Source organism: Rhinopithecus bieti, unplaced genomic scaffold, assembly GCF_001698545.2.
Source record: "Rhinopithecus bieti isolate Rb0 unplaced genomic scaffold, ASM169854v2 scaffold_11919, whole genome shotgun sequence".
Lineage (NCBI taxonomy): Eukaryota > Metazoa > Chordata > Mammalia > Primates > Cercopithecidae > Rhinopithecus > Rhinopithecus bieti.
This window is the reverse complement of record NW_016807055.1, coordinates 941,482-963,600: the sequence shown is the minus strand read 5'-3', so window position 1 is coordinate 963,600 and position 22,119 is coordinate 941,482. Positions and strand designations below refer to the sequence as shown.

At 38.0% G+C, this 22,119-nt stretch overlaps 1 protein-coding gene across 1 annotated transcript in view; it reads right to left on the bottom strand.

The window, feature by feature from the left end:
- Positions 1-22,119, bottom strand: part of ABCD3 (ATP binding cassette subfamily D member 3) — a 98,111-nt gene that overhangs the window by 50,179 nt on the left and 25,813 nt on the right. The window contains exon 2 of the mRNA XM_017879792.1: positions 5,030-5,066. Within this exon, the coding sequence (XP_017735281.1) occupies positions 5,030-5,066 (37 nt within the window). The remainder of the gene's footprint in view (positions 1-5,029; positions 5,067-22,119) is intronic.

Here is a 22,119-nt window from a genome sequence, read left to right as displayed (position 1 = left end):
CTCCAGAAAAACCCCAATTCCCTGACTGTTTCCTCACCTCCATAATCACAGCTCACTTATCTGGCTAACTACTGTGCTCCTGAAAACAAATACCTGTTTGTATTTGTAGAGTAACTCTATTAGCTAGATATAATGTAAATGTGCTTTGATTAAATAAATATCTAACTTGTGCCTTAAGTGAACTGTTTGGGTACCAAATTAGAATAATAACTACCAACTATATGTCAGACACTGTGCTAAGGCTTTATAGACATTATCCTAATAAACAGGCACTGAGTGCAGTGCAGAACTATAGGCCACGAAAGGAAGTCTGAAGGCACTGTGTTTATAGGATTAGACTAGAAAGACTACAAGAGGAGGAACTGGAGAAGAATCAGCCTAATCTGCAGCTGCTGGAACAGAGACTCAGCATTTCAAGTCTTTCAGATAAAGTTGAAAACCTCATCCTACTGACTTACAGGCTCAGTCTGCTTAATTCATACATGCATGCATTCATTCACTCAACAAACAACTACTTGATCCAAACCCTATTCCAAATGATATGGACACAAGAGCAAACAAAACAGAGAGAAAAGCCCTATTCACAGTCCATTTAGTTGAACTAGAGTATTCTCCTCAAGCTAAACCTTACACATTCAACCTAATCTCTGTTTGTGTTCTCCCCAAACCCGGAAAACATAGGAAGAAACGAGTACAGAGAAGGCCATACATATTAACTACCTTTAAAAAAAAAAAAAAGAAGTTAAACTATTTTGTTCTTCCTCCTGTCACCATCACCACTCCCTCCTCACTTCAGCTTGCCTTACCTGTAGCCAACACCCTTCTCCATTCCTAGCAGGAACTTTTAAGTGGCACAATCCTGAGGTGAAACGGACATCTGAGTTAAACAGAAGACCACCTGTTTCTAGCTACGCTAAAGAAATGATCTAGGACAAACAATGAGGAAGGTTAGGAAAAAAAGAGTTACAAGAGAGTAAAGCTGAAACACTTTAAAATATTAGTCGCTAACTGGTATAAAATTCCTCCTCATTTTCTTCCGTTCCTGTTGTCACTTTCCCTATCCTTAAAGTGACTGAAAGCTGAGGGATTTTCATCACATTTCAATCCATGAAGGGAAGTAACTATATTCTCCCAAATTATCATTGTTTTCTGCAAAGGACCACCTGGACGGGGAGGTTGGCTCAGAAGGGCTGAATTCAAAGAGACGTCAGGAATAGGAGAGTATCCTGATCACAGCAAAACTCTACCTGAAACCAATCTAAATAAGAGTAACTATAGAGGCAGTATATTTCATAACATTACTAGCCTTTCCTAAGATTCCATTTTAAATTCAAAATGAACTTTTCCCACATCTAAACTTCCCAGTAATTTTTTTAAGTACAAAAAAAGACCACTTTTCCCACTTCTAAACTTCCCAATAATTTTTTTAAATACAAAAAAAAGACCACTGTGGTGATATAAGTTTAACATGAATATTATAGAAAAAGCAAACAAATCATTAAAAGCTATTTGAGAAGTCAAAGTAATAACATAACAAAGGAAAAAAGAAAACCTAAAATTCAAAAGGTAACAAGGTCAAAGTACAATGAGAAGTTCCTATTGATATGTCAATGAGAAGTTCCTATTGATATGTCAATCACCTTAGGTGAGATTGACTGAAAAAGATGTTTGAAATAGCAGTAAAATAAGAGGCCATGTAGTGCTGACATAGTATAAGTATTCCTGTATATTGTAGGGAAAAATGAAAACTGGTACAACTATTATATATCATTTATCAAAATGTAAAATGTACACTGACTGTAAAATGTAAAATAACCTAGTAAATTTACTTTCAGGAACTTACCCTACAAACATACCTGTACATATGCTTAGCCACACAAATGAAAACATCGTACTCTGTTTACAATACCATAAAATGAAAAACAACCTAAATGTATACCAATATTACATAAATCACAGCAAAATTATTCAATGAAAACTCTATAACAACTGTAAAAAAGAAAGCAGCTCACATACATAGAAATAGAATATGCAAGAGCAGGTCTACAGCTTTAAACATGGAGTGATCTAAAAAACAGTATGCTGGAAAAAATTAGAATGATGCATGCAATTCATTTTACAGATGAATTTATGAAACTTTTAAATATGTAAAGTAATTCTACCTATATTGTTTATGGATATACACACATGCCAAAATACAAAAATATGCATGGGAATGCTAAATACTGAACCCAGCACAGTACTTATCTTTATACATTTTGAATTTCATTATACTGTTCTCTTTCTAATTAAATCCTTTTTTCTCCTTAAAATTTATGTCTTATGAAAATTGCCTCTCCCCACCCTATCCCCATCACAAAGGATATAAAAAAATTTCTATGAAGAAAATAGGTTAAATTGCTTTCCTCAAAAGTAACATATTCACTGTAGAAAAACTAGAAAATTCTGATAAGCAAAAATAAGAAAACTAAACCTACTGTCTTTGTTACATATCCTACTAGATTTCATTTTAGCACACATGTGCACTTCCTATAAATTTAACAAATGTGGTATCAGTGTGCATCTTGTATCCTTTTTATTGCCAATCACTTAATATAACCTAAATTTATCTTGCTCACACTATGCAACCAGCAAATAAGTATATGCTAAACAGTACTGTACAGAAAAATAAGAAAAAAATGAGTAAAATGAATCAAGCTGTCCTAGAACTTGCAGATCTCCGATATGCAAATAACAGATATGACTAAGTTCAGATAACTAAGATTTGATTGCTCAGATATAACTTAGATATGAGAGATCGTGGAGCTGGAGATATCAGAGAAGTGAACATAAACACATCTTATCACATTTTTCAAAGACTGGGAAGGAAATATTATGGAAACTAAAGAATGACAATCTTGATGTCAATCACCAGGATATTCAGAGAACAGACACTGACATGGAGAGTTGGGGAAGACTTAAGAGACACTAATCACTAGAAGCCAGCATGAGTTTACTAAAAGTACATCATGCTAAATTGTTCCAATTTTCTTATTTGTTAAGGATACCATACTAGCATACTAGCTGATATGTAGAATGTAAGCTCCATGAGGATGGAAACTTATTTTTATAACTGTCATATACCCAGAGCCAAGAACAATGCCAGGCATATATGAGGAGCTCAATAAATATTTACTGAAAGATTGACTTACTAAGTGAATTAATAAATTAATAAAGGAATTAGAGGTTTCTTATAAAATTATTGTAGCCTTAATGGACAAGTAAGAACCAGATTTTGCTATAACTGGATGTAGTCACAGCTGAATAACCAGAAACAAAGATTAAGAGATATCACAGAGCAATCTCCTTGGTCCTTACATAGTCAATACTATCAACAATTCTGTGAAAGAAAGGAAAGGCAAATTAAATTTGTAGATAATTCTTCTACTTAACACATCAGATGTAAGAATTGCACTAAAAATTAGACTAATGGTATAGATAGTAGGTTAAACCCAATCAGCTGACATTTACAGCAATAAATTAATGTTTATCTAAAACAAATCAACTGAGTTAACATATGACCCAGCAATTCTACTCCTAGATATACACCCAAGAGAAATAAAAATATATCTCTACATAAAAACTTGTGCACTAATTTTCATAGCAGCATTATTATTATTCATAATAGCCAAAAATAGAAACAATCTAAATGTCCACCAACTGATGAACTGACAAACATAATGTGGTATATGCATACAAAGAACACTATTCAGCAATAAAAAGGAATGCAATACTGATACAGCAACAACATGATGAACCTTGAAGACACTGTACTAAGTGAAAGAAGCTAGGTATAAAAAGCCACATATTATATGATTTCATTTATTTGAAATGTCCAGAACAGGTAAGTCAACAGAGACAGAAACAGATTTGTGGTTGCCAGGGATTGGGGGAAGAGGGTAATAAGGAATGACTGCTAATGGGTATAGGATTTTTTTTTGGAGAGATGAAAATTTCCTAAAATTAGGTAATGGTGATAGCCACACAACTCTGTGACTATACTAACTACTCATTTATACACTTAAATTGATAAATTTTATGGTATATAATTATAACTCAATAAAGCTATCATGAATATAACATGTAGAGATGTAGAGCTGTTTGTCAGAAATACACCTGAAGTTTATAATTTACCATAAAAAATTCACTTAATGTAAAAAATAGTAATAGTTAAAGAAATAAAAGCAATTTTAGGATGAAATTTAGCAATATCGTATTCATATCAAGAAATGTAATCATGCTGATATATTCCATGCTAGTCAGGCCACAACTGGACAACTACATTCCATTCTAAGCACAATGCCTAAGGAAACTCTTATAGGTCCAAAGGAGTGTATACAGAACTGAAAAAGGATCAGAACCCATGTCACATTAGACATATTAGAAGGAATCAAGATTGCTAAGCACAGGGACAGAAAACCTCATAAGATACAACTATCTTCAAATATATGTGGGTCTACTAGAGAAAACAGAGCCAGACAAGGTGGCTCACACCTATAGTCCCAGCTGCTTCAGAGGCTGAGGTAGGAGGATCCTTAGAGCTCAGGAGGTCAAGGTTACAGTGAACTATAATCATGCCACTGCACTCCAGCCTGGATGACAGAATGAGACCTGGTTGGTAAAAAGAAAATTTTAAAGAAAAGAGAAGAAAAAGAAAAAAGAGGGAAGAGGAGGGGAGGGGGGAGGGAAAGAGTGGGGGGACAAGATATATCTCGATACAAAAGATATAACAGAGTCACTGCTAAGAAGCTAGAAGTGGGGAAATTAATATCATCACGGGCTAGAACTAATGCAGTTATGGCTGCCTCCTAAGGTAACACTTTCCTGTCAGGAGTCCTATTTCAGACAGCATTCCTGTAATGTGTAGAAGACTGGAGGTATTTTTAAGTTCCCTACCAATTATAAAATTTTATCCTAAATCAGAACCATATAACAAAATAAATGAAATAAATACATGAAATCCCAAAAAGAAGATGATTTAAAATGTTACCTCATTGTTCTGTAATGGTGGTTTTCCACTTTTCTTACTGCAGAGGAAAAAAAGAGAGAGAGCTTTACTTTATGTGAAAAGTGTTACCATTAAAATGATTTTAAGATGTCAAATATACCAAATTATTTAAAAGCGTTTCTTCTTTTTCATATCATAGTGAGATAGAACATATTAAATAATAATAGTCCGGCTGACTCTTACTAAGCATTATTTACAAAAAGTGCTTAATACATGTTAACTATCACTATTATATAACATTCTGTTTGGTAATTTTTAGGCGTGTGTGTGTGTAAATACAAACATAAATGCAAGTCTACTTCTTCATCCTTGAATCACAGTTGGGCCATGTAAACCGCTTTGGCCAATGGGACATCAACAAACTGACAGAAACAGAGGCTTGGAAAATGTGCATTGCTCCCTCTTACTGCTTTCCCCAACCACGTGAGCAATCCCAGGCTAGTCTTCTAAAGGATGACAGAATATGTGTCATTCCCATATTACAAATGAGGAAAGTGGCCTGGAGAGAGTAAGCAGTATGCCCAAGGTTCATATTCTGACTACTAGTCTAGGGTACCTCCCAAAACAATATAATTAGCTGGGCACTGGTCCTTTCCATAACGCACTACTATGGCACCCTATGCTTCTACATAACATTGATAACATTTTAAATTTCATGTTTGACGTATATTCCCTTCCACTAAACTAGCTCCATGCTATCAAGAGCTACTGCAGGCTGGTTTCTCTGAAGCTGAGGTAATATGGTGTCTGGGGTACAAATGTTCATTAGGGATAAACACCTGTGAATGGAAGGCAGAGAAACCAGATTTGGACAGAACTCAAACTGATGCAAGCCCAACATAACTTCAGCCAACCATATAGGAAGTTCTAAAGCAAGCACTGTCCATCAGAGTGCTCTGTGGCCAGCTGAAATGGTCAGGCCTTTTTTACCTCTGCCTTGCTCAGTCTGCAAATGCATGCTGCCCCAGTAAGTCTGTGACATGAGGAGAGGGGAATGTCTCTAGAGCTGAGCCAGACTCTAAGGTGGGGGACAAGGGTGGGGAAAGAGGGGGCTGTCAGGATCTCACATTTCTCACAGCTGGGCAGTAAAGTCTTCTTTAAAGGGGAATCTGAGTTTACTACAGGGGTCACACATTATTCAACCCTCTATGTTCAACATCCTATTTGAACTCTGATGATCTGCAGAATGCACATCTTCAGTAATAAGATACCAGGTCACCAAACAAGACTAGAAAGCCAAACTTAAGTACAGTAGATGTTTTATTTTAAAATGCACGTAAGTTATTATTATTTCTAACTTCAGTTGTATTATAGGGTTACTTACCTGTTTAAAATCTTTTATGAATTGTAAAACTGTTATACAAAATGCATTTTAGCATGACAAAAGAAACAATGCAGTGAGGAGATACACTACGGGAGAAAATATTTGCAACCATACACCTTAATATCCAAAACATATAAGGAACTCAAAGAACTCAATAGCAAGACAACAATCCAATTTTAAAAAACGAGGAAAGGACCTGAATAGACATTTCTCAAAAGACATATAAATGGCCGGCTAGTATGTGAAAAAATGCTCAACATCACTAATCATCAGAAAAACGCGAATCAAAACCACAATGAGCTAACACTCATACTTCTTAGGATGACTACTATCAAAAAGATAAAAGATAACTGTTGGCAAGGACATGGAGAAAAGAGAACACTTGTACATTGTTGGTTGAGAAGAATATAAATTAGTACAACCATTACGGAAAACAGTATGGAGGTTCCTCAAAAAAATTAAACATAACTGCCATATGTTTAATATGATCCAGCAATCCCACTTCTGGGTATAGATCCTAAGGAAATGAAATCAGTATCTCAAAGAGGTATCTGCACTCTCATGTTCCCTGCAGCATCATTCATAACAGTAAAAGACATGGAATCAACCTAAGAGAGGAATGGATAAAGAATTTGTGGTATATAAACACAATGGAATGAATTCAGCCTTAAAAAAAAGGAGCTGAGTGCAGCAGCTCAGGCCTTAATCCTAGCACTTTGGGAGCCCGAGGCAGGAAGACTGCCTGAGCTCAGGAGTTCAAGATCAGCCTGGGCAACATGGTGAAACCCTGTCTCTACTAAAATGCAAAAAAATAGCTGGGTGTGGAGGCATGCACCTGTAGTCCCAGCTACTTGGGAGGCTGAGGCAGGAGAACTGGCTTGAACCAGAAGGCGAAGGTTGCAGTGAGCCGAGATTGCGCCATTGCACTCCAGCCTGGGTGACAGAGCAAGACTCTGTCTCTAAAAAAAAAGAGGAAATTCTGTCATTTGCTACAACATGGATGAACCTCGGGGACATTATACTAAATGAAATAAGCCAGGCCCAAAAAGACAAATTCTGCATGATCTCACTTACGTGTGGAATCTAAAAAAGTCAAACTCATAGAAGCAGAGGGTAGAATGGTGGTTGCCAGGGGCTCAGGGGTTGGGGGAAATGGGGAAAAGTTGGTCAAAAGGCACAAAGTTCAGTCACGCAAGATGAGAAAGTTCTGGAGATCTAATGTACAGGATGGTGAATATAGCTTGATAATAGTAATCATTTCACAATGTATATGTATGTATATCAACATAAAAGTAAAAAAACATTCAATAAAAATGCCACACTGCTTACCACTAATAAATGTTATAAGTTGATATTTAGAGATAAGTGGAGATTCATGCAGTGCAATGCTCACAAAAATACATATATACATGTACACACACACACCTACCAGTGAGTCACATGGTCAGTCAGCTCTCCCATCATTTCATCACTTTTGTCTCTCCAAGTTTCCATGAAACACTTTGTTCAGAGGGAACCATGACATCTTATAAAGCTTCAATTGGCCTGAACACATAATCTACATATAAGTCCTATTTTCTTTAATCAGTCTGTGACAATTAAAATTTCTTGGCCAGGTGCAGTGGCTCACACCTGTAATCCCAGCAGTTTGGGAGGCTGAGGCGGGAGGATCACTTGAGGTCGGGAGTTTGAAACTAGCCTGACCAACAGGGTGAAACCTTGTCTCTACTAAAAATACAAAATTAGCCGGACGTGGTGGTGCATGCCTGTAATCCCAGCTACTCGGGAGGCTGAGGCAGAAGAATCGCTTGAACCCAGGAGGCGGAGGTTGCGGTGAGCCAAGATCGTGCCATTGCACTCCAGCCTGGGCAACAAGAGCAAAACTCGGTATCAAAAAAAAAAAAAAAAATTCCTTTGTAAGTTTCTTAAAAGCTTCAAACTTCTTTATGAGATTTGTTTCTCTGGAAGTTCTATGAAAATACCTTTCACCTGTAGTTATCACTATAAAAGAAATTTTTAATGGCAAAATAATTCAGCATGAGTACAGAAGTTGAAGTTGATTTTCTTGATTTTACATTAATACACTTAGCCTGATCTACGTTCCAATACAACAGGTTTATCAGACATGCGGGCTCTAGATGATCACTTAGCAAGCATTTAAACACAATACTGGCACCAAAATCTGTGTAGCATGATAGTCATTCAGACAACCCAGAATATGCCTATATTAATTTATTTTTAATTTATCATCAAAACGAAAACAAAATTGGTTCTATAAAGAAAGTTCTAGGCCGGGTGTGGTGGCTCACACCTGTAATCCCAGCACTTTTGGGAGGCCGAGGCTAGCAGATCACTTGAGGTCAGGAGTTCGAGACCAGCCTGGCCAATATGGTAAAACCCTGTCTCTACTAAAAACACAAAAATTAGCCAGGCATGGTGGTGTACATCTGCAATCCCAGTTACTCGGGAGGCTGAGGAAGAAGAATGGCTTGAACCCTGGAGGCGGAGGCTGCAGTGGGCCAAGATCACGCCACTGCACTCCAGCTAGGGTGACAGACCAAGACTTCATCTTAAAAAAAAAAACGAAGAAAGTTCTATAAGAATTTAGACCCTGAGTAACACATCTTTAGACCTATTATCTCTAGGTCATAGAGATACTATCCTATAACACCTCAGTCAAACCACAAAATCAGCTATCTACCCTTTCTCTAGCTCAAAATCTCTAGCTTCCTCCTCTTCTTCAGCTCCTGACTTGAATATCTGATTTTTAATAAGGTATCTGTACCTGGATTTAATGCAAACATGTCTATATCTGAACTCACCTTTCCACCCCAAATCTATTCTTCCATTATTCCATACTGAACATAAGCCCTAAATCAGTGAACACACCTTTATCTACCAGCTACCCAAACCACAAAGCTGTGAGTTATTCTCAGATATTTATTTTCCCTTTCTCATACACTTCATTTCCAATCTCTCTCTATGCTCTTCTTTCCATTTCTACTGCTATGATTTCAATTCGGGCCATCAAAATTTCTCATGTGAACTATTACAATATTCTCACTTGTTTTCTGAGTTCCTTATCATTCGTTTCTGTCCTTTCAATTTATTTCCATAACCACATCAAATATGTGCATATGTATATACATACTGAATATATATACACAAGTACATATATATATGCACAGCCATATATATATGTATAGACCACATACCTCTATATAAAATATATATCCTGTGGCATTCACCTAGAGCAATGCTCAGAACCTTATTTATTTCAATAAAAAATGAAAAAAAAAGTTAATAACATAAGCATCCAACCAAAAGTTTACAAAGAACAAAAAAAAGCAGAAGAAATTTAAAACCACCCAAGCAGAATCTAATGAGTTAGAAAACAAAATACTAATACATTAAAATTCAAGAGTTAATTCTTTAGAAAATAAATCATGAGACAATCTAATTTTAAAAGAGTACAAAACACAAAAAATAAAAAAAACAGCATGAACATAGATAAAATTTGAAAAAAAAAAAAAAGATAAAAGACCTCTTATCTCAACCCTATGTAAAGAATTTTGAAAGCCTGAATGAAATGGGTAATTTTCTAGAAAAATATAATTTTCCAAACCTAGCAGAAAGAAGAGAAAACTAAGCAGACTGAAAAACTGAAATTATAAAGTTGTCTGAGAGCTGCCTACCTCCTACCCTTCCATTCCCCCAAAAAAGAACCAAACCCAAACAATTTACTGGGGAATGCTAACAAACCCCAGTGGACAGATAATTCCAGGGCTTTAATTGTTTTAGGACACAGATAAAAGAAGTTTCCACATTATTTTTGCTGCAAGTAAAACACTGACAACCAAACTCGGGCAGGCTCACACCTGCACTTTGGAAGGTCAAGCACTTTGGAAGTCCAGGTGGGTGGATCCCAGCGCTTTGGAAGGCCGAGGCAGGTGGATCACTTGAGGCCAGGAGTTCAAGAACAGCCTGGCCAACATGGTGAAACCCTGTCTCTATTAAAAATACAAAACTTAGCTGGGCGTGCTGGCGCATGCCTGTAGTCCCAGCTACTTGGGAGGCTGAGGCATGAGAATCACTTGAACCTGGGAAGTGGAGGTTGCGGTGAGCTGAGATTCTGCCACTGCACTCCAGCTAGGGCAACACAGCAAGGCTCTGTCTCCAAAAACAAACAAACAAACAAACAAACAAAAAACCACTGACACCAAAATCTAACAAAAATTAAATGAAGAAAACCACAAACTATTCCCACTTAAACCAACAGATTTTTTTTTTTAATTTCAGACCATGAGAATGTATTGCCTATTCAAAAACTAAATAAATACCTTATAATTAAAATTTAAAAATAAACATGCACATAATGACTTTCAGAATAAAATCCAAATTCCATAAAATGGTACTCAAAGAACTTCACAATCTGGCTCCTGCCTTCTTTTCAGGTTCATCTCCTGCCACTAGGCACAAACACTCTGTGCTCAAGTTACCTTCATCTATCAGCTTAAACTATGAGAACCTGCAATTATTTGACCATTTCTCACTTATAAAATGGCAACTGCACATGCTTCAACCTAATACTGTGCTCACTCTCACCCCACTATTTCCTCACATACTATTTCTTCTGCTTTAAAGGACTCTTCATCAATCAACCTATTTGATTACTACTTCTCTTTAAAATTCAGCACCTATTTTCTTGGAATGGAGTGGCCATGTGTATTAAGTTTGCCCAGAATGGTCCTTGTTTACACCTGTTGTCCTGATATAATAATTAATTATACTCTTTCAGTCTCAAAACTGTATCAGTTAGGATAATAAATTATATGGTGACCTTGTCTAAGAAACCTTCCTGTCTATTCTCTACTCTCACACAGTGTGTATTAGGTACACCCTCTGTGTTCCCTAGGCAATCTGTACATCATACCTCTCCCCTCATCAGCTTCTTGAGAGCAGGGGCCATGTCTTATTCATCTCTACTCAGGCCTAAGACTATGTCTGATACACAGTAGGTACTTCTATCTTGTTTTGACTTCTAAACTTTGTTTCACTTAGTATGTCAGTAAATTTCCTTTCACAAATATTTTTTAAAGGAAGATTTTTAGTTGAGTCAGGCCAAGACTTCTGGATTTTATCAACAAAGCAAAAAGATCTAAGTGACCAGGTATGAAACTGGGAAACCTGCCAGGGCCAAGGCAGTAAACCAACCGGACCAAGTTAACCACAGAGCAGCTGCCTATGACAAGCAATCTTAGGAGTAGAAGGATACACATCCTCACAACACCCACTGGGTAAGACAATTGTTTTAAGGTACCATTTCAAAATAAATGCTCAGATGTTCAGCTATATTTGAATCTACTTCTTTTAAAAAACAACAACAAAAAAGGTAATTGCCATATCTCTATTATTTCTAGTACATAAAATATTTCTAAATAACTTGATTATCTAATTTTGAATATAATCACAACTTCACACTAAAAGACCCCTACTTGGACACATATTACTTTCACTGACAGCTTAAGTGTTTAAAAAGACACCACATATTGATTCAGTACTGAAAATGCTCAAAAGTAGTTAAAGCCATGTCATAGGCTGATTATGTTAAACGTTGATGTTTTTGATCTACTAGAATTACAGACTAAGAAGCACTATCACGGTGAAAAGAAGCGAAACAGAAGATAGGAAGCCAACAAATATGCAGAATATAGAGTGAAGATAAGAAAGGTTAGAAATGAGCAGAAGTAGGCAGGAATGAATTATACAGGGTCTTTAACTTAAGATTTAGCCAAATATAAAGAAAATTGCCTTTTACTTTAAGAAACACTAATTTAGAATAATTAAGGAAACAGAATTGCAAAATGAAAATATGAAAGTGGAAACTCTACAAACTTATCAATACCCTACTACAAACCACAAGCTCTCCCGGTATATCATAAGTGACTTAAAGATTAACAGGTAAAGTGCTTGCCCTCAAGGATTTCATAATCCAGCTAGAGAAAAATACAGATAAGCAACTATCATATCAGACAAAGTTAAGTATTATGGTCTAAACAAGGTGCTATGAAAGGCAAGAGCAACTAATGCTAACCCAAGGGGGAGAAAAAGTGAAAACTTTACTCCAGAAATGATGTGGAATCTAAACTTAGACTTAAAAAATAGGATACAGGGTGAGATGATTAAAAGAATGATATTATGTTCTACAATAAGGGAACACCATAAGCAAAAGAACTGATTAACTGCATATGGAAATGAGAGGGAGAGAAGACCACAAACTTAAAGTCAGAGGAAGTATTAGCAGCCATCAACTCCAAACTGGTATCTCAAAAGGTGAAGTATTTTTCTCCAAGTATCAAAGGCAGTTTCCACCCTGGATGACTGGAGGACAGTGATTTCACTGACTACAGTAAAGAATAACAGTAAAATAAGCATTCAGAGAAACAGTAATTGGATTCATTGTAAACATGTTGATTTCACATTCCAGTAAGCTAAGTATATGGAAATATTCAGAAGACAATTTTTAAAAATGCTTAGATTTGAAGTTCATGAGCAGAGCTGTTGATTTGGAAGACATTAACATGACTGATTTGGAAATACAGTGTTATAAATCCTTTGGGAAACCAATATAAAATCGGAAACGTTGAGTGTTGTTTTTGTTTATTAAGATGCTATACTTTGCTCTTAAAAGGAAAGTATGTTTATTATAAGGCTCAAAATTATTCTGAGAAGTAATTTTAAACAAAATGTCCAGACCATAATAAAAAATAATCTAAGCACTAAGGAAATTAGACTCCATAACCAAGGACTAGCAGAAATTGTAGAAAACAAAAACAAACCCAAAATTTCAGTTGGCATTTCCAGACTCATCCTATAAAACAATGTAGACTGTATTTTTGTAAATACACACAGAAAAAATTTTAACATAACTACCAAGAAGTAGGTACCAAGAAGTAGATACCTACCAAGAAGATACCTACCAAAAAGTAACACTGATCTGAGAAAACCAAATGAAATTTCAAAAAATAAAATATACAATTGAAATTAAATATATAATCAATAGGTTTAAGAGATTTCACACGGCTAAGAAAAAGTTACACTACAACAAATGCACATAAATTAAGAGAAAAGTCAATGAAGGCAGTGTTCTAAAGTATTTTTACTATCTGGGAGGATGATAAAGTATTACTGATTAATGTTTAGACTTGAAAAAAAGTGAAACCCATGTTAAAAATTCTAGGGTAACTTGTAAAAGAAAAAAGAGAGAGAACAACTAATAGAAAACTACTAGAAGGGGTAAAAATTGCCGAGATTAGCTCAGTCGTGGAGACCCAAACCCAGCAGCACTAGAGGAATTAAAGACACACACACAGAAATATAGGGTGTGGAATGGGAAATCAGGGGTCTCACAGTCTTCAGAGCTGAGCCCCAAACAGAGATTTACCCACATATTTATTGACAGCAAGCCAGTGATAAGCATTGTTTCCACAGATTATAAATTAACTAAAAGCATTTCTTACAGGAAATAAAGGGATGGGCCAAAACAAAGAGATGGGATCTGGCTAGTTATCTGCAGCAGGAGCATGTCCTTCAGGCACAGATCGCTCACACTATTGTTTGTGGTTTAAGAATGCCTTAAGCGGTTTTCCGCCCTGGGTGGGCCAGGTGTTCCTTGCCCTCATTCTGGTAAACCCACAACCTTCAGCATGGGCATCATGGCCATCATGAACATATTACAGTGCTGCAGAGATTTTGTTTATGGCCAGTTTTGGGGCCAGTTTATGGCCAGATATTGGGGGGGGGGGGGGGCTGTTCCCAACATGTCCCCCTTATTTGTTTTGCAAAGTGATAAAAGCAAAGGCAGCTTTGTCATGGTGAGTTACTTCTTGCAGGAGTCGGGATCAGCATCTGCAGACTATACAAAGACAAACAACACAGATTAAAAGCACAATCATGGTTGAAATCACAGAGCTTCCAAGTGTTTTTATCCATTTTAATGGGCTACTAGCTGCTAATCTGCCTGCAGCTCCTTTAAATACTCCAGTTCCTAGCATTAAGGTCAGGTGTGCCTGGGATGCTTTAAATATTTGTTCTTTTAATTTTGCAATATCCAAAGACAAGTTTGTAGAGTGTCCTTCTAGATGCTTTTTTATTCCTTCCCAAATTTTCATCTTATTCAGAGCCATTAATAGTTTCCACAAATCCTTATGTTTAGCTCCTACAGTGGGCCATATCATTTGAGGTTGAGGTGCCACTATACTGCCATGTTTCCAGATAATAGGAACTCTTGCCATACTTCTTACCATTTCTACCATCTGACCATTTTGTTCAGACCAGTTGAACATAGTGTGGCTGTGGCACACAGACTGAGAGGTGCAATTCAAGCTAAACATCCCCTTAAGGGACCAATCAATAATGATTCCATAGGAATCACTGTGCAGCACCTCTGCCTGTTCGTTCCTTTTTTCTGGCCAGGTTCAATTTTGTTTACAAATAGGTTTTTGAGGGTGGTATGCCTCAATTATAGGAGCAGATTCATTATGGTAAATACTGAGATCAGAAAGTATGTGTAACTGTGTCACAGAGCGATTACATCCTGGCATTACTGCCAGCCAAGACTGATAAATATGCCCAATAAGTATAACTGTTCTCTGTGTCAGCCCTTGTTGAAGGAATACTCGCAGCAATGGTGATCACCACTATCATGGCTACCATTAAATAACTCATTGTGACTGGTTGTCCTGCTTTCCTTAGGTTTTCTTCTGCCATCTGTGACAGCTTCTTGATCTGTCCCCAAGTAGATGGCTGTGTTTGATGGGTGCTGCTCATGACAGTTGGGGTCCTCCTCAGCATCAGTCTCAACATGGCTGCAACTGGGGGGTCCTTAGGATCCTCCCGGAATCTCTCTCAGCATCTGGCTCATGATAAGGATTCAAGTGGCTTGATGGTATCTGAATCGGCTGTTCATTCGGTCCTGGAGAAACACAAGCATAACCTCTACCCCAAGTTATTATTTTACCTATTTCCCAACTTTTTGTTATCAGCTCTCTCCACCAAACCAGTTGTTCTGCTTCTGTCTTTGCAGCTGATTTCTGTAGATGCTGTTCGGCTGCTCATAGCACCTAGCCTTTAGGCAGACTAAAAAAATTTAAAGTTAATAATGCTAGATTCAATTTTATATGGATTGTCCCACAGTCCCTGTTTACCGCCCCCTCTGCTTTTGCAACTGCTGTTTCTGGGAGAGATTCATTCTTTTCACTACGGCTTGTCCTTGAGAATTATACGGGATACCAGTGATGTGTTTAAGATTCCATATAGAGAAAAATGTAACTAGAGCTTGGCTAGTATAGCCTGGTGCATTATCTGTTTTAATAGAAGCTGGAATGTCCATCACCGCAAAACACTGCAAAAGGTGACGTTTAACATGGGCAGAAAAAATCATAACTGAGCATTTTCAATTAATTGTGTGGAATGAACCACATATGCAGAATCAAAAATCCCATTAATAGGCATATTAAAAGCAGTCAATATCTCAATTACAGCTATAAGCTCCGCTTTTTGAGCTGAAGTACAAGGCATCTGGAAAACTTTACCTTTTGATCCAGAATAAGAAGCTTTACCATTACTAGACCCATCTGTAAAAACATTCTTAGCACCTTCAATTGGTTTAAATTTAGTTATTATAGGGAGGATCCAATTAGTTCATTTCAAAAATTGAAACAGTTTTGTTTTAGGAAAATGATCATCAAGAATACACACAAAGTCAGCTAAATGGGTTTGCCAAGTAAGACTATTTATAAAAGCTTGCTGTATTTGTGCCTTCATGAGAGGGATGATAATTTTTCCAGGATCATATCCATGTAATTTAATAATCCAAGTTCTCCCATTTCCTATCATAGTAGTGATTTGATCCAAATAAGGACTTAGAGTCCGTGAATTAGCATGTGGAAGAAAAAGCCACTCTACTAAGTCCTGCTCTTGGACAGTAACACCAGTTGGTGAATGCTGAGTTGGAAAAATTAGCAAATCTAGAGTCTTCTCTGGATCTATTCTATTTATTTGAGTGTTATGGACTTGCTTTTCGACTAGCTGCAGCTCTGCCTCAGCTTCTTTTGTTAATTGCCGAGGGCTAGTGAGACTAGGATCTCCTCAAAGGATAGAAAATAGATTACTCATGGCATAGGTAGGAATGCCTAGAGCAGGTCGTATCCAATTAACGTCCCCTAGTAATTTTTGCAAGTCATTTAATGTTTTCAATTGATCCCTACATATGGCTACTTTCTGTGGCACAATGGTAATGTCATTTACTAAGGTCCCCAAGGAGTAGTAGTCTGAATTTTGCCAGAAGCATAATGAAACCAGTGCCAGAAACTGAATTTTGCAAGTGATCATAACATTGGAGTAATACTTCTCGAGTAGGGGCAGCACAAAGTATATTGTCCATATAATGAATAATGTCACACTGTGAAAATTTTTTACCAGTAGGTTCAATTGCTTGCCCTACATAAGTCTGGCAAATTGTTGGACTGTTTAACATGTCTTGTGGCAACACTTTCCAATGAAAACGCTTAGCAGGCTGCAGGTTGTTTACTGCAGGAATTGTAAATGCAAACCATTCACAGTCCTGCTCAGCTAAGGGGAGAGTAAAGAAACAGTCTTTTAAATCTATGACTATTAAAGGCCAATTTTTTGGAATCATAGCAGGAGAAGGCAATCCTGGCTGCAATGCTCCCATAGGTTGCATAACTGAATTAATGGCTCTTAAATCAGTTAACATTCTCCATTTACCTGNGAACTGTTTTTTTTTTTTTTTGAGACGGAGTCTCGCTCTGTTGCCCAGGCTGGACTGCAGTGGCCGGATCTCAGCTCACTGCAAGCTTTGTCTCCTAGGTTTATGCCATTCTCTTGCCTCAGCCTCCCGAGGAGCTGGGACTACAGGTGCCCAACACCTCACCCAGCTAATTTTTTGTATTTTTTAGTAGAGACGGGGTTTCACCGTGTTAGCCAGGATGGTCTCAATCTCCTGACCTCGTGATCTGCCCGTCTCGGCCTCCCAAAGTGCTGGGATTACAGGCTTGAGCCACCGCACCCAGCCTCACAGGTAGAACATTTATCAGTGATTTGATGTACCCAATAAGCTGCTTTGCCTTGTTTATTTGTGCTGCCAAATCCTCCTTTAATTTAATTTCACTTTTTCCCATTCCCACATAGGGCACAATCAGGAGCTGTGCTATGTGCTCCCTGGCTCTGCTTTCCAGGAAGCAGAAGTAGATATAACAATGTGAATTTCCCCATTATAATCTGAATCAATGACTCCTATATGTATTTGTATCTCTTTTAAATTTGAACTAGACCTTCCTAAAAGTAATCCTATCATCCCTGCTGGGAAGGGTTCACAGACTCCTGCTGGGACCTTTTGTGGGGGTTCCCCAGGCAGAAGACTCACAGCTTTTGTGCAGCATAAATCTACTGCGGCACTACCAGCTGTGGCAGGGGACATTGTACAGGGCTGAGGGAATGGTCTGAGCTAGAAATGCCCCGGTTTGGAATGGGGCTGGGATGGGCCCCTCATGGCATTTCCCAAAATCGGGTTCCCATCTTTATCAAACTTAGAGTGACACTGATTAGCCCAATGTTTTCCTTTTTTACATTTTGTACATATTTCAGGCTCAGCAATTTTCTTTTCTCCCCTATCTGGTGGCCTGACTCTTTTTCTACATTCTTTTTTAGTATGACCATGCTTCCCACAGTTAAAACAAGCTCCAGGAAACAGAGTATTTCCTTTGACCCACTCTCAGTCCTGCCATTTCCCAGGCTAGCAGAGTAGCCTTATGCAGATTACCTCCAATACCGTCACAGGCCTTGATATAATCAACTAAATGTGCTTTCCCTCTAATAGGTCGCAGAGCAGACTGGCACTCGGAATTAGCATTGCCGAAAGCTAACAATCACAACACTAGATCCTGAGCAGCTGAATCTGCAATCACCTTTTTAAGAGACTCCTGTAACCAAGCTATAAAATCCATGTACGGTTCTTTTGGTCTCTGTTTTACAGCACTAAAGGGTATTGTTCTCCACCTGAAGTGATTTTTTCCCAAGCTCTAATGCACACCCCTCTAAGCTGCTCTATGGCATCATCCTGCATAACCACTTATGCATCTAAACCAGCCCAGCCGCCGACCCCCAAAAGTTGGTCTGCAGTTATATTAATTTGAGGTTGGGCCTGGGTGTTGTGAGCAGCCTGAATGGAAGCTTAATTTGCCTACCAAGTTTTAAATTGTAAGAGATGAGCAGGACTTAGACAAGCTTGAGTAAGAGCGTCCCAGTCAGTAGGAATCATCCAACTGGAAACAGCAACATTCTTTAACAGTCCCATTACAAAAGGAGAACCTGGTCCATATTGATTACTAGCTTGTTTAAATTCTTTGAGTAATTTAAAAGGAAAAAGCTCAAATGTAGCTAGAATATTTCCCTGTTGATCTGGGGTGTGTATTCTAACAGACAACTGCCAAGCCTCTAAATCACCCTCTCTTCTAGCTTGCTGAATTCCTGCCTGAATGGAACCGAGAGCAGTCGCTCGAGGCGCTGCTCAGTCACTGGGGCAACTACTTTTCACCCAGTGTCCTCTGGAAAAGAAAGATCTGGAGGGTAAGGCCACTCTTTTTCTTCAAAATAAGGAGGGGGTGCAGAAGGGTAGGAATGAACTTCTTCCTCCTTTGCCACTTTAGCTTTAGCTGGCAAACAGACCTGCTCTGTTACTTCGTTATACTCTCCTTCCTCCCCCTCATTAGTGTGAAAAGGTTCCAAGGTGGAACAAACCAGAGCCCACACTTGTCCCAATGTTACCCTGATGCTTCCGAGCTCCCATTCTTACCACGGGATTGCTTAAGAGTACTCGGATGTCCTCCAGCTTAGTTCCACGTTCTCCAACTGTTGCTCAGTGACCCTTCAACCTGGGTTCGAGCCCAAGTATGGGCGCCACTTGCCGAGACCAGCTCAGTTGTGGAGACCCAAACCCAGCAGCACTAGAGGAATTAAAGACACACACACAGAAATATAGGGTGTGGAGTGGGAAATCAGGGGTCTCACAGCCTTCAGAGCTGAGCCCCAAACAGAGATTTACCCACACATTTATTGACAGCAAGCCAGTGATAAGCATTGTTTCTATAGATTACAGATTAACTAAAAGCATTTCTTACAGGAAATAAAGGGATGGGCCAAAAAAAGGGATGGGTCTGGCTAGTTACCTGCAGCAGGAACATGTCCTTAAGGCACAGATGGCTTATGCTATTGTTTGGGGTTTAAGAATGCCTTAAGCAGTTTTCTGCCCTGGGTGGGCCAGGTGTTCCTTGCCCTCATTCCAGTAAACCCACAACCTTCAATGTGGGCGTCATGGCCACCACGAACATGTCATAGTGCTGCAGAGATTTTGTTTATGGCCAGTTTTGGGACCAGTTTATGGCCAGATTTGGGGGCCTGTTCCCAATAAAAAATGAAATAATGGAAAAAAGAAATCAACAGTCTTACAAGTGAACCTAGACAAAACCAGCAGAGGAACTGCCCAGCCACCCACAGAATTGAAGGTAAAAGATAATCGTTGAAAACACTGAACTTTGGGGTGGTAAAAAGTCCTGGGTCAAAGAAATCAGAAAATATTTAGAAATGAATAATATATGTAACAACAGACTTACCAAATTTAAAGGTTTATATAACGAAAAACCTGCAGACTCCAACTAAAGCAGTGTTCACAAAGAACTTTACAACCTTAAATGCATTTATTAAAAAAGAAGGTTCAGCATGTTGTCCAGTGTCTAAAATAATTTAAAATAAATGAAAATGGTCAGGTGCAGTGGCTCACACCTGTAATCACAGCACTTTAGAAGGCCAAGGCAGGAGAACTGCTTGAGTCCAGTAGTTTGAGACCAGTCTGGGCAACATAGTGGGACTCCTTTTTTTTTTTTTTGAGATGGAGACTCACTCTGCCACCCAAGCTGGAGCACAGTGGCATGATCTTGGCTCACTGCAACCTCCGCCTCCTAGGTTCAAGCAATTCTCCTGCCTCAGCCTCCCAAGTAGCTCAGACTACAGATGCGCACCACCATGCCCAGCTAATTTTTGTATTTTTAATAGAGACAAGGTTTCACCATGTTGGCCAGGATAGTTTTGATTTCTTGAGCTCATGGTCTGCCCGCCTCGGCCTCCCAAAGTGCTGGGATTACAAGGTGTGAGCCTCCGCGCCCAGCCGAAAAATATAAAAATACAGATAGAAGCAAAAAATAATGAAATAAAAGAAAGAAAGAAGTGTAGTGTAGAGAGAAAATTACACTAAAAGTTTAATTTTTGGAAAAATTAACACATTTTATAAGCTCATGGCAAGACTGATCCAAAAAAAAGAGGGCAATATAACCAATATTAGAAAGTGATCTATATATCAGAAGCAATCTCCACCAAAATCCCAACATGCTAATTCTAAAATTTCTATACAAACAGAATACAGAACCCAGAAATAAAGCCACATACCTACAACCAACTGATCTTCTACAAAGTCAACAAAAATATGCACTGGGGAAAGGACACCCCATTCAATATAAACAGTGCTGGGAAAATTCGATAGCCATATGCAGAAGAACGAAACCGGACCCCTACCTCTCACCACATACAAAAATTAACTCAAGATGGATTAATGACCTTACCATAAGACCTAAAACTTCACAAATACCAGAAGCTGATAAGCACATTTCATAACTTGTTTATAAAACAAGAGAAAACTCTTCTAGACATTGGCCTAGGCAAAGAATTTAAAACCAAGTCTCAAAACCAAGCACAACAAAAACAAAAACAGACAAATGAGACTTAAACTAAAAAGCTTCTACATAGCAAAAGACAACCTACAGAATGGCAAAAAATATTTGCAAACTATGCATCCAATAAAGGGCTAATATCCAGAATATACAAGGAACTCAGCTCAACAAGAAAATACAAGTAACCCTATTAAACAGTGGGTAAAGAACATGAACAGACATTTTTCAAAAGAAGACATACAAGGAGCCAAAAACATGAAAAAATGCTCAACATCACTAATCATCAGAGAAATGCAAACTAAAACCACAATGAGATACCATCTTATACTAGTCAAAATGGCTATTAATAAAAAGTCAAAAAACAACAGATGTTGGCAAGGATGTGGAGAAAAAGGAATGCTTACACACTGTGGTGAGAATATAAATTAGTACCATCTTTATGGAAAACAGTATGGTGATTTCTCAAAGAACCAAAAATAGAACTACCATTCCATCCAGCAATCCCCCTATTGGGTATATATCCAAAAGGGAAAGAAACAAATATATAAAAAAGATACCTGCACTGGTATGTTTACCACAGCACTATTCACAATAGTAAAGATATGGAATCAACCTAAGTGCCCATCAATGGAAGATTGGATAAGAAAAATGTGGTACCTATATAGCATGGAAAACTGCTCAGCTACAAAAAAGAATGAAATCATGTCTTTTACAGCAACATGGACAGAACTGGAGGCCATTATCCCATGTATAACTTCAAGAAAGTCAAATATCAAATGTTCTCACTTATAAGTGGGAGCTTAACGATGTGTACACATAGACATACAGAGTGGAATAACAGACACTGCAGATTGCAAAAGGTGGGAGGATGACGGGGTGAGGGTTGAAAAATTACCTATTGGGTAGAACGTTCACTATTCTGGTGATGAGTACACTAAAAGGCCTGA